At 43.3% G+C, this 13,573-nt stretch overlaps 1 protein-coding gene across 2 annotated transcripts in view; it reads left to right on the plus strand.

Annotated features, from left to right (window-relative positions):
• The window catches only part of APC (APC regulator of WNT signaling pathway), a 181,619-nt gene that overhangs the window by 121,671 nt on the left and 46,375 nt on the right, over positions 1-13,573 (plus strand). For both annotated transcript variants that reach the window (XM_069752824.1, XM_069752832.1), the window contains one exon: positions 937-1,020. In XM_069752824.1, coding sequence (XP_069608925.1) covers positions 937-1,020 — 84 coding nt within the window. The remainder of the gene's footprint in view (positions 1-936; positions 1,021-13,573) is intronic.

Genomic DNA, 13,573 nt, shown 5'->3' on the forward strand with positions numbered 1-13,573 from the left:
TGTAATTGAACTGACCCGAAGAATAAAGTTGTCTAATCAATTACACTGCACAAGGAATGGAGTAAAAAATAAATAAAACCAATTCTTCACCTGCTGTTGATTTGTTCATGCTGCCTCCCAAAGATCGCAGTAAGGCTCGGCTAACATTTATCCTGTGCTCTACGCTGAACACTTACATCAGGGTTTCCGTGTAAATCTCTGAAATACGGGATTCAGATGGAACCCCTGGCGGAAGATTCCCTATAAAGATGCAGATGGAGGCACTGTGGAATACTGTCTGGCCTATGATTCGGTGTTGTCCGTCTTTTTAGGCGTGGATAAAAGTGCCGTCCGCCACAGTTTTGTGCATTTCTGAAAAGTACACACCGCTGATCAGAGGCCAGACGGAGCCCAGAGTAACTGCTGCCTCTTCATAGTGAATATACACCTCGGAGGGTTTCATCTTAATCGCGTGACTTGGAGATTTAGATGGAAACCCCAAAGTAAGTGCTCAGCATAGTGCACAGGATAAATGTGATCCTCAAATGTTATGTAAAATGTTTCCAATAAAAGCTTCTCTGTGTGAAAATGTAATTTTTGAACATATATGGGGTTTCTGTGTAAGCAGGAGAAATTGCACAACAAACTTTGGGGTCCATTTTCTGCTGCTTGGCTTTGACCTCACTTGGCTTTGTTTTGTTGAGTACTGGGTACAATGCTCATGGCAGCGTCATATTTACTTGGATGGCAGGCACTGAATCTAACCCCCTAGGCCCTGGGTTTGCAGGCTGTGTATTGGGGCTTCTTGCAACCGTCTCATGACTGAGATATGAATTTGTTCTACAACTTAAACTAATTACACTTCACACTTGGCAATTTCTGTCCAGTGCAAACACATATTAATGGTAATAGCATGGCCACGTCCGAGATTTCTCATTTGGATTTTTCTTTCTACAGTTAAGAGTTGCTCGTATTCAGCAAATTGAAAAAGACGTCTTCCGGATAAGGCAGATGCTGCAGACCCAGAACGTAGACTCTGAGGTTAGTGAATATCTGACATTGTTCACACCACATTTTTGCTATACAGCTATTTTTAATTTTTTTTTCCTGCTTGTTGCAAAAAAAAAAAAAAAAAAAAAAGGTATATCACTGCAAATGATAAAATAATGTCACCAAAACTGCAGGACAGGCCGAATACTGAGAGGATTGCTTAAAGGTGGTCACAGATTCTTTTTACGGACATTGACGTGATTGTGCTTGGGCAGGCCACGTACAGCAGTAGTAATACAAGCTAGAATAAAAACTATCCATAGAAATAATTATTAATACATGGGGTACTTGGTTGACCTTTTTTTTTTTTTAACAAGCCATCCCACTGTGACAAGATGTACCCAATCAGGATGGCCTTGTGTAATATCTCACCTCGCTATGTGCCAGCAAATAGATGGGGTCAGAGCGGGATCTGGCCCTGACTGTGCTTATTTACCTGCCTATGGAAAGCGGAGCAGAAAAAAAGTGCACAGCCCAGGGGGGCGGCCACAACCCCCAGCACACCTGTCGTATAGCTGCAGTGTGTAGGTGCGTGCTGTGTCAGCGATGGACGGCATACATTCAGGTTGTCTGGCCGCACATAGTAAGCACATGAGAGGCATCATAAGCCGGCCACAGTTCTGCCCTGAAGGATGTGTGCAGGAATTTCCGGTTTCCCTAGGTCTTCTCTCATGCATTGTTTACCCGTCTTATTGAATGTAACAGGTGAGATGCCTTACAGAATCCCACTGAATGCTATCGGAGTGTAATAGAAAATAATTGCTGATAAGAGGACCAGCTGTATTAATAGTATGAAATAAACAAAACCTGTCCACTAGTGATGAGCGAACGTGCTGGGATAAGGTGTTATCTGAGCATGCTTATGTGCTAACCGAGTGTCTTCAGCATGCTCAAATAATATGTTTGTGTCCCCGCGGCTGCATGTCTCAGCTGTTTGACAGCCGCAGCACATGCAGGGATTGCCTAATAACACCTTATCCCAGCCCGGTCGCTTATCACTAATGTCAGCATCATAGAAATATCTGCACCACGAATTAAGAATGCAGAACTCCGTGGTGACTCATGTAGCGCTGTAAGCTCTGGAACCGCTGCCTGTGCACCCAAGCTCCAGAGCCATACTTGCCCAAGTAGCCATCCTTTTTCTCTTTAACCCATTAACACAGTATCACATATATACGTAATTGCAGGGATGATGGCTTGTGGAGAGATCTCAGGAGTGGAGCACTCACCATATGAGCCTAACAGCAGTAACCAGAGCTCTGATTGCTGCTGTTAACCATTTCTGTCTCCGACAGCGATGTTTGCATGGATTACAATGCCACGTGCTCCTGCTCACCAGCTCCATGCAACATGATTGTGTTCACCATGGCAGGCGAGGCATTGCTGAAGGTCCATGTAACTGCCATCTTGGTACGACTGTGAAGCCCAGCCATGTGCTGAGCACCATAGAAGACCCAACTTTCTCACTGTAAACTGTAATACTGTAGTGTAAGTGATTTAGTCCTAGCCGGACTAAAAGGTGAAGTAAAAAAATTAAAGTTTTCAACGTATTAAAAAGAAATAAAAATTAAAATCACTTACCTTTTCACCCATTAAAAATAAATTAAATACAAAAATAAAAACATTTGGTATAGCCACGTTTATAAAAGTCCTGTCTATCAAAATCTTAATTAAGCCATATGGTTAAAGCAAGCAAAAAATGAAATGCCGTATATACTCGAGGATAAGCCGACCCGAGTATAAGCCGAGACCCCTAATTTTGCCACAAAAAACTGGGAAAATTAATGACTCGAGTATAAGCCTAGGGTGGGAAATGCAGCAGCTACCGGTAAATTTCAAAAATAAAAATAGATACCAATAAAAATAAAATTGAGACATCAGTAGGTTAAGTGTTTTTGAATATCCATATTGGATCAGGAGCCCCATATAATGCTCCATAAAGTTCATGATGGGCCCCATAAGATGCTCCATACAAAAAATAGGCCCCATATAAGGCTGCACAAAGGTTAATAATAGCCTCATAAGATGCTCCATATTAAAATATGCCCAATATAATGCTGCATAAAATGTTAATGATGGCCCCATAAGATGCTCCATTTAATAATATGCCCAATATGCTGCTCCATAAATGTTGATGGCCCCATAAGATGCTCCATAGAATAATATGCTGCTGCTGTGATTAAAACATTTTTTTTTTTTTTTTTTTTTAATGACACACTCACCTTTTGTCGCTGGGTGCTTGGTGCCGGAGTCGCCGATGGCTCAGGCCCCTGGCACTTGCGATATTCACCTGTCCCCGTTCCACCGCCGCGCGCCGCTGTCTCTTCCGGGTCTCTGCAGTGACTGTTCAGGCAGAGGGTGCACACTAAGCATGTCATCGCGCCCTCTGACCTGAACGTCACAGCCAGAGGACACGGAAGACACAGCGCTGCGGTGGAACTGGGACAGGTGAATATCGCATGGCTCACCCTCCCCCGTCATAAGCCCTCGTGGCACGGTCTGCAAGTCCCTGCTTCTATGATGGTCTCCGGCGCGCGCCGGAAGCTTGTTCCTGTGTTCAGCGGTCACACGGTACCGCTCATTAAAGTAATGAATATGCGCTCCACGCCTATGGGAGTGGAGTCACGTCCATATTCATTACTTTAATGAGCGGTACCATATGTCCACTGAACTCTGGAAGAGCTGCGGACGTCGGAGACCATCTGAGAAGCAGGGACATGCAGAGACTGTGCCGGGAGCAGGTGAGTATGATGTGACAGCCGCCGCTCCCCCTGCCCCGCCGACCCCCTGGGACAACGACGAGTACAAGCCAAGAGGGGCATTTTCAGCCTATAAAAATGGACTGAAAATCTTGGCTTATACTGGAGTATATTCGGGTAATTGGAATAGCTTTTTTTCACCAATCATCCCTTAAAAAAAGAAGAAAAAGTGCAATCAAAATGTATGTACTAGAGAGTGTTATCACTAAAATCATCAGCTCACCATGAAAAAAACGAGACTTCACACTGATCATTCAACAGAAAGATAAGAATGTCACAAGTCTTGGAAAATGGTGACAGAAATAGAACCCCCCCCCCCCCCTGTTTGTTTTTATTTTTATAACATATACAAACATTTATTATTTTTCCTCCTAAGGCCATGTTCACACTATCCTTTTTTTCATGCGGAATTGCCGCGATTTTCCCGCTGCGGGTCCGCAGCTGTTTTCCATGCAGGGTACATTACATTGTACCCTATGGAAAACAGGAACTGCTGTGCCCACAATGCGGAAAAAAAAAAAAAAAAGCCGCGCTGAATAGCTGCGGGAAAAAAGAAGTACCACGTCACTTCTTTTTTCGGAGCCGCAGCGGTTCTGCACCCATTGACCTCCGCAGTAAAACCCGCAGATGAAAAAAATATCTGCGGGTTTTACTGCGGTTTGTGGTGCAGAACCGCTGCAGCAGGAAGTGCGGGGAAGCGGGCGGAAGTGCGTGGGCGGAGTGTGGCTGCCCCCCCGTGCTCCGATCCCGCCCCCCCGTGCTCCATTCCCACCGCCCCGTGCTCCAATGCCCCACCCCCGTGCCCTAATCTCCCCCCCCCCCCCCCCCCCCCCTTATACTTACCCGGTGTCCGTCCGGCCGTCTTCTCCCTGGGCGCCGCCATCTTGCAAAATGGCGGACGCATGCGCAGTTCGCCCGCCGAATCTGCCGGCCGGCAGATTCGTTCCAAAGTGAATTTTGATCACTGAGATAGATTATATCTCAGTGATAAAAATAAAAAAAAATAGTAAATGACACCCCCCCCCTTTGTCACCCCCATAGGTAGGGACAATAAAAAAAAATTAAGAATTTTTTTTTTTTTTCCACTAAGGTTAGAATAGGGTTAGGGTTAGGGGTAGGGGTAGGGTTAGGGTCTTTTCAGCCATTTTAACCCTAAAAAACTTCCTAGAAAACACACAGACTCTGCATAGAAAACTGCATAAAAAAAAGGATCAAAAAACGCATCAAAAAAGGACCTGCGTTTTCTGCCAAGAGCTGCAGTTTTTTAAAAAACAGTCCTGAAAAAAAAAGGATGGAAATCAGGAACGTGTGAACATACCCTAAAAGGGAATCTGTCAGCAAACCCAGGAGTGCGAATCTGAGGAAAAGCAATACTGGAAAAAGTGGGTTAACAGCACTACTGATGAATACCAAATGAAGATTTTAGGAGACTGACAATTTTTCCATGTGGTTTTATTTTTTTATTTTTTTTTGTGGTTTGTCCTGATGATATGCATTGATAATAAACCACATAAAAATTCCTCGGTCTCCTGGAATCTTTAGTTGGTATTCATCAGCAGCGCAGTTAACCCCCTTTTTCCTGTATTGCCTTTCTAGAAGGAGCTGGCACTGTGCAGGGAATAGAGCTGGAGTGACATAGGATTCTGATCTACAAATAGCTTTTTTATTCCCTTCCCCATACCCTGAATATACCCCCCCTAACATTTGTTATTCAGAATACCATATCCTAGATATATGACCATACAAACAGAATAAATCAGGCTGGTCAAGACCAGTCAAGTCAAAAGGCACCCAGCCGATAGCATTTATAGCACAATGTGTAGTGATACCAGAGCAACTGATGCACCTCTAACGAGATCCTATCCAGGGATGGACTAGTCTTTGAAAGAGTTAGAAATGCATATAAAACGTTTGGGGGGTGAAATCCTGCTGACAGATTCCCTAAACTAAAAGAATCTATGGAAAGTTTGGTATCACCGTAATCGTGCTGACTAGGAGTCTTTTTTTTTTTTCTCATCATTTTTACCACATTTTGAACACTGTATAATAAATAGCCCTATTACATCTATATTAACTGAATAATAATGACCCTTAGGAAAAATTGCTCCGACTTTTAAGGGCAAAAGGAGTTGTTGAGGGAAAAACAATGGTTTCCTAGGGGTTTGATACTCGCTTATTGGCTCCCACCTGGATCTGGAGGAGACGCCACCACTCCACCAGCAGCACTAATACTGAGCCTTGTGATTGGCTGCAGTGGTCAGGCGACTTGACTTGAGCACCATGTCTTAAGAAAAACAACTGATGACAATCTGCAATCACCGGCTGCAACGGCCCAGCTGATTTTGGAATGGAGACGTGTTTTTTTTCCCGTGTCAGATACGTGAATATTATCTTTTCTCTCACCTTCCCTCTGTCTGCATCGTTTTCCCCATATTCCTCTGGAAACTAATTGTGAAGTTATCCCAACTGTCCATTCTGTCTGCAGACATGACATACGCCCTGTATTGGACACATCATCCATCACTGTCACTTAAAGCAGCCGTAGTTGGAAATGTTACAAACGGGCCGCCCAAAGTGTGCTGAATGTAATAAAGCCGATTCTACTGCACTCCATTGGAAAGTGTATGGGGCACAGTTCAGGAATAAAGATCTCTCCCTACAGCGCCCGCCGAGGTCACAATATTAGTCAGTTTTTTTTTTATTTTCAGTGTTAGGGTAAGTTGACACAGGGCGTGTTTCCTGCATTTTTTAATGCTAATTTTCAGCTGTTTTTTTTTTACAATAGCAGCAAAGCCTATGAGATTTCAGAAATCTCATGCACACATTGTTTTTTTTGTGTGATCAGTATTTTGTGCTTTGCTGCGTTTTTTGGACATAGAGCATGTCACTTCTTTCAGCGTTTTTGCTGCGTTTTTTCACCCATTGACTTGAATGGGTGTTGAAAAAAACGCAGGTATCATTATTTGCTGCGTTTTTGCTGCTGGAAATCCAAGGACATTAGCATGGACTAAGAGAAAAAAAAAGCACCGAATACGCACCTAAACCTGCGTTTTTGACTCGGCTTCTTTCTTGCCAAGATGATCAGGTTTTGCTGCCGAAAAAAAAAAGCAGCAAAACCGCCCTGTGTGAACTTACCCGAAGTCTGTTAGACTCTGAATCAGGCTTTGTGGCCTCACTCTGAGTCCCATGGACTTGGGCTGAGAAAATGACCTCCACTCCACACAGCAGGTAACAGGCGATCATGTGATACCGGAGCAGCGCTAGAAACAGCAGAAGACCGCGACCGGTGAATATTGCAAAACACTCTGCATACAAAGAATTACCAGAGTTCTCCGAGTTCTGTACAAATATTGTGACAAATATACCAGGGATCTGTCCGAGGTCTGTCCGTAAGGGCTGCTGCACCTAGATTAGCTCATTGCACCTACTGGATCAGCTCACAAGAACAGACCTCCAGCCATTCTGTCTTCATCCTTTTCCTCTATGTGTGCTCTAGCAATTTTATCACTTTGGCCAACAATTTTTCATTTTATGCTTTGGCAGAAATATGGACAGGCCAAAAATCTGCATCTAAAACTTGTACAAAAATGTGCAATATTGGTTTTCTCAAATGAAAAAAAAAAAAAAGTGAGAAAATAGGCAAGCTGTAAAGTTGCTATTCACTAGCAGAAGTAGAAATCAAAATGTGACCAATCAAATGCAATAGAATTAGGAAGAAGTTTGTGCCGAGCTGTGCTGTACTGTCCAGTCTTTTTAGTGGGTGGTCTTAAAACCTGGACCTCCACAGATCTGCAGCACTTGAAAGGCGCTTTCTCTCACACGCGCACACACAAAATTGTAAATGATAGGTACACTTTATTATTTCTCTAGCGCCAACATATTCTGCAGCGCTTTAAATTCAACAGTTCATATACAACAGTCATAAGTAACAACGTTAAAGACAATACAACTAAAGCAAAATAATGACGACCCTGCCCATAAGAGCTTACAGTCTACAATGAGGTGGGGGTGACACGAAGTACTGGTGCATATTTACAGTGAGGGTCCAGCCATCTTGAGGGAATGGTTGATGGGTAAAGGCTTCACAAGCTAGTCACCTGCCAATATTTGTAGTGATTTTGGGTGCGGTGGAGTTTGATGGACCGTTATTTTCAGATAAATAGAGAATGTACTATATCTATAAGTTCTTTGATTAGGGAACTTGATAGGCTACCCTAAACAGATGTGTTTTTAGGGAGTACCTAAGACTATGTAAGCTGTGGTGGTTAGTCCTAGATTTCTTGCGGTAGAGCAAGAGTGGGAGGTACGGATTAGTGCTGAGGTTAGTCAAAAGTCGCCCGTGGAGTGCAACGAGTGGGTAGGCTGATAAACCGAAATGAGGGCGATGCCGCACTGTGGAGAGCTTTGTGGGTGAGAACAAGCAGATGACATTGCTTCCTATGATGTATGGGCAGCCAGAACAATGTCCGGCACAGAGCGGACACATCCGAGCACCGATAGATGACCCTGGCTGCTCTATTAAGGTTGGACTGGAGTGAGGGGGAGACCAACTAATAGAGCGTTACAGTAGTCAAGGTGGGAGAGGATCAGGGCAACAGTGAGGGGTTTTGTTGTTTCCATGGTGAGAAAGGGACATATTCTAGAGATGTTCTTTAAGTGCAGATGACAAGAGCGGGCAAGAGGTTGTACACACATGGTTAAAATTGTTGGTACCCCTCTTTTTAGTTACCCCTCTTTTTAATTGAAAAACCCACAATGGTCACAGAAATAACTTGAATCGGACAAAAGTAATAATAAATAAAAGATCTATGAAAATGAGCAAATGAAAGTCAGACATTGCTTTCCAACCATGCTTCCACAGAATTAAAAAAAAAAAATAAAAATAAAAAATAAAACTCATGAAATAGGCCTGGACAGAAATGATGGGACCCTTAACTTAACCAGTTGACATGTGCCCACAATAGCGGCGGGTGAAATCGCGATTCACCTGCCGCTATTAACTAGTTAAATGCCGCTGTCAAACGCTGACAGCAGCATTTAACCGGCGCCGGAAATGAGCCGGGCGGCCGGAAATGAGCTTATCGCCGACCCCCGTCACGTGATCGGGGGTCATCGATGCGTCAGAATGGTAACCATAGAGGCCTTTGAGTCCTCTATGGTTACTGATGCGGCCTGCTGTGAGCGCCCCCCCTATCTAATGATCGCTGCTATGTAGCAGAGGCGATTGAGTGGTGCCAGCTTCTAGCCTCCCATGGAAGCTATTGAAGCATGGCAAAAGTAAAAAAAAAAAAAAAATGTGAAAAAAATATAAGTTTAAATCACCCCCCTTTGCCCCATTCAAAATAAATCAATTAAAAAAAAAAAAAAAATCAAACCTACACATATTTGGTATCGCCGTGTTCAGAATTGCCCGATCTATCAATAAAAAAAAGGATTAACCTGATCGCTAAACGACGTAGCGAAAAAAATTGAAACGCCAGAATTACGTTTTTTTTGTTGCCATGACATTGCATTAAAATGCAATAACGGGCAATCAAAAGAACGTATCTGCACTAAAATGCTATCATTAAAAACGCCAGCTCAGCACGCAAAAAATAAGCCCTCAACCGACCCCAGATCATGAAAAACGGAGACGCTACGGGTATCGGAAAATGGCGCAATTTTTTTTTTTTTTATATAGCAAAGTTTGGAATTTTGTTCACCACTTAGATAAAAAATAACCTAGTTATGTTAGGTGTCTATGAACTCGTAGAATGAACTGGAGAATCATAATGGCAGGGCAGTTTTAGCATTTAGTGAACCTAGCAAAAAAAGCCAAACAAAAACCTAGTGTGGGATTGCACTTTTTTTTGCAATTTCACCGCACTTGGAATTTTTTTCCCGTTTTCTAGTACACGACATGCTAAAATCAATGATGTCGTTCAAAAGTACAACTTGTTTCGCAAAAAATAAGCCCTCACATGGCCATATTGACGGAAAAATAAAAAAGTTATGGCTCTGGGAAGGAGGGGAGCGAAAAACAAACACGGATAAATGGAAAATCCCAATGTCTTGAAGGGGTTAATATTTTGTTACACAACCTTTTGAGGCAATCACTTCAATCAAACGATTCCTGTAACTGTCCATGAGAATTTTGCACCTCTCGACAGGTATTTTGGCCGACTCCTCAAGAGCAATTTTGTGTTTGAAGGTTGCCTTTTCCAGACGGCATGTTTCAGCTCTTTTCAAAGATGCTCAATAGGATTTAGGTCAGGGCTCATAGAAGGCCACTTCAGAATAGTCCATTGTTTTCCTCTTAGCCATTCTTGTTTTTTTTAGCTGTGTTTTTTGGGTCATTATCCTGTTGCAAGACCCATGACCTGCGACTGAGACCAAGCTTTCTGACACTGGGAAGCACGTTTCTCTCTAGAATCCCTTGATAGTCTTGAGCTTTCATTGTACCCTGCACACATTCTAGACACCCTGTGCCAGATGCAGCTAAGCAGCCGCAGAACATAAGAGCCTCCTCCATGTTTCACAGGAGGGACAGTGTTCTTTTCTTGATATGCTTCATTTTTCAGTCTATGAACATAGAGCTGATGTGTCTTGCCAAAAAGTTCCATTTTTGTCTCATCTGTCCATAGGAAATTCTCCCAGAAGCTTTGTGGCTTGTCAACATGTAGTTTGGCAAATTCCAGTCTGGCTTTTTTATGATTTTTTTTTTCAACAATGGTGTCCTCCTTGGTCGTCTCCCATGAAGTCCACTTTGGCTCATAGAATGACGGATGGTGCGATCTGACACTGATGTTCCTTGAGCTTCAAGTTCACCTTTAGGCTATGTGCACACGTCTGGAATTGCCGCAGAAATTTCTGCGGCAATTCCACATCTGTGCTGTGGGTAAAACGCATGCGGAATTGGCATGCGTTTTCCTGCTAAACACTAGCGTTTTACAAGCGTAATTAGCTTGCAGAATGCTAGTGTTTTCCTAGCGATCCGTAGCATCGATTGGAAAACTGATTGATAGGTTAGTCACACTTGTCAAACATAGTGTTTGACAAGTGTGACCAATTTTTACTATTGATGCTGCCTATGCAGCATCAATAGTAAAAAGATTGGATGTTTAAAATAATATAAAAAATCGTGATATTCTCACCTTCCGGCAGCCTTCCCGCTCCTCGCAATGCTCCCAGCAGCTTCCGTTCCCAGTAATGCCTCACGGTAATGACCCCAGATGACGTATCGGTCTCGCGAGACCGCTACGTCATCACAGGTCATTGCTGCAAAGCATTACTGGGAACGGGCGCATCGCGAGGAGTGGGATGGCTGCCGGGGATGCCGGAAGGTGAGAATATCACGATTTTTTATTTTAATTTTTTTTTTTTTTTTTTTTTTTACAATTATATGGTTCCCAGGGCCTGGAGGAGAGTCCACTCTCCTCCACCCTGGGTACCAACCGCACATGATCTGCTTACTTCCCGCATGGTGGGCATAGCCACATGCGGAAAGTAAGTGGATCAATGCATTCCTATGTGTGCGGAGTCGAATGAACATGCTGCGTTTTTTTCTGGAATGCGATTCCGCCACGGAAAAAAGCGCAACATGTGCACAAAAATTGCGGATTGCATTCTAATAATAGGATGCTTAACCCCTTACCGGCATCGGATGTACTATACCGTCCGATGCCGGCTCCCCTGCTTTGATGCAGGGCTCCGCGGTGAGCCCGCACCAAAGCCGGGACATGTCAGCTGTTTTGAACAGCTGACGTGCCCATAATAGGTGCGGGCAGAATCGCGATCTGCCCGCACCTATTAACTAGTTAAATGCCGCTGTCAAACGCAGACAGCGGCATTTAACTACCGCTTCCGGCCGGGCGGCCGGAAATGACGTCATCGCCGACCCCGTCACATGATCGGGGGTCGGCGATGCGTCTGGATGGTAACCATAGAGGTCCTAGAGACCTCTATGGTTACTGATCGCCCGTCGCTGTGAGCGCCACCCTGTGGTCGGCGCTCACAGCACACCTGCATTTCTGCTACATAGCAGCGATCAGCAGATCGCTGCTATGTAGCAGAGGCGATCGTGCTGTGCCTGCTTCTAGCCTCCCATGGAGGCTATTGAAGCATGGCAAAAGTTAAAAAAAAAAGTTTAAAAAAATGTGGAAAAAATAAAAAAAAACGTAAAAGTTTAAATCACCCCCCTTTCGCCCCAATCAAAATAAATCAATAAAAAAAATATCAAATCTACGCATATTTGGTATCGCCGCGCTCAGAATCGCCCGATCTATCAATTAAAAAAAAGTATTAACCTGATCGCTAAACAGCGTAGCGGGAAAAAAATTCGAAACGCCAGAATTACGTTTTTTTGGTCGCCGCGACATTGCATTAAAATTCAATAACGGGCGATCAAAAGAACGTATCTGCACCGAAATGCTATCATTAAAAACGTCATCTCGGCACGCAAAAAATAAGCCCTCAACCGACCCCAGATCATGAAAAATGGAGACGCTACGAGTATCGGAAAATGGCGCAAATTTTTTTTTTTTTTTTTTAGCAAAGTTTGAAATTTTTTTTCACCACTTAGATAAAAAATAACCTAGTCATGTTTGGTGTCTATGAACTAGTAATGACCTGGAGAATCATAATGGCAGGTCATTTTTAGCATTTAGTGAACCTAGCAAAAAAGCCAAACAAAAAACAAGTGTGTGATTGCAATTTCACCGGACTTGGAATTTTTTTCCCGTTTTCTAGTACACGACATGCTAAAACCAATGATGTCGTTCAAAAGTACAACTCGTCCCGCAAAAAATAAGCCCTCACATGGCCAAATTGACAGAAAAATAAAAAAGTTATGGCTCTGGGAAGGAGGGGAGCGAAAAATGAACACGGAAAAACGAAAAATCACCCGGTCATGAAGGGGTTAATGTATGCATTTTTTTTTGCGGTATTATCGCATTTTTATAGCGAAAAACCACGATAAAAACGCGAAAAATCATGAACGTGTGCACATAGTTTTAAAGAAGTTGTCCACTACTATAAAGTTTTATTTTTTTTTCCATAAATCTTGCTATTATGTGCCACTGAAAACATCTACTGTGTTTATTTTAGCAATATTACCTGTTATCATGCTGTAGCAGCACATCTTTAGTGCTGGATCCAGCTCTCATGGGGTTAATCGACAACTTCCTTTCTCCTGAGTTATTGTGGTCTAATACTACAAGTTCCATGATGCATTGCACTCGCCTGTAACTCTGCACCTGGCACACCCACTCCAAAACACACCCAACCCCCTCCCTCCTCTCTGTTCAGGCTGATGAGGAGAGGTCACATCTTGGTCACAAGCTGTAAGCAGCACCAAGAGCTGCACAACCATGGTGATCAAGCTTTGAGCTTTTTTTCTTTCTCATCTATTTCATAGTATAGTTTAGTATACATATATGATATACTGTAGAGATCTCACTGTGTATATGTCTTAGATTTGTAAATTACCCAGTACATGTGTGGGTATATATGTCCATCTACATACACTTGTGTGCATGTATATATTATGTGTGTTCTTATTTTACATTATTTGTGCTCATATACAGGCACAGTCCAGCCGCAAATTGGCCCCCACTACTTCCGTCCAGTCAGTGCCCCCTCCAGTCAGCGCCCACATACCGTTTTAGGACTGCGTTTCTCCGCGGCATAACGCGGTGTAACGAGTCCTTTAACGCTGTCATTAATCGTCTAAGTGTGCCCAATTTTTTTACTATTGATGCTGCCTATGCAGCATCAATAATAAAAACATATGATGTTAAAAGTAATAC

Source organism: Ranitomeya imitator, chromosome 1 (assembly GCF_032444005.1).
Source record: "Ranitomeya imitator isolate aRanImi1 chromosome 1, aRanImi1.pri, whole genome shotgun sequence".
Taxonomy (NCBI): domain Eukaryota; kingdom Metazoa; phylum Chordata; class Amphibia; order Anura; family Dendrobatidae; genus Ranitomeya; species Ranitomeya imitator.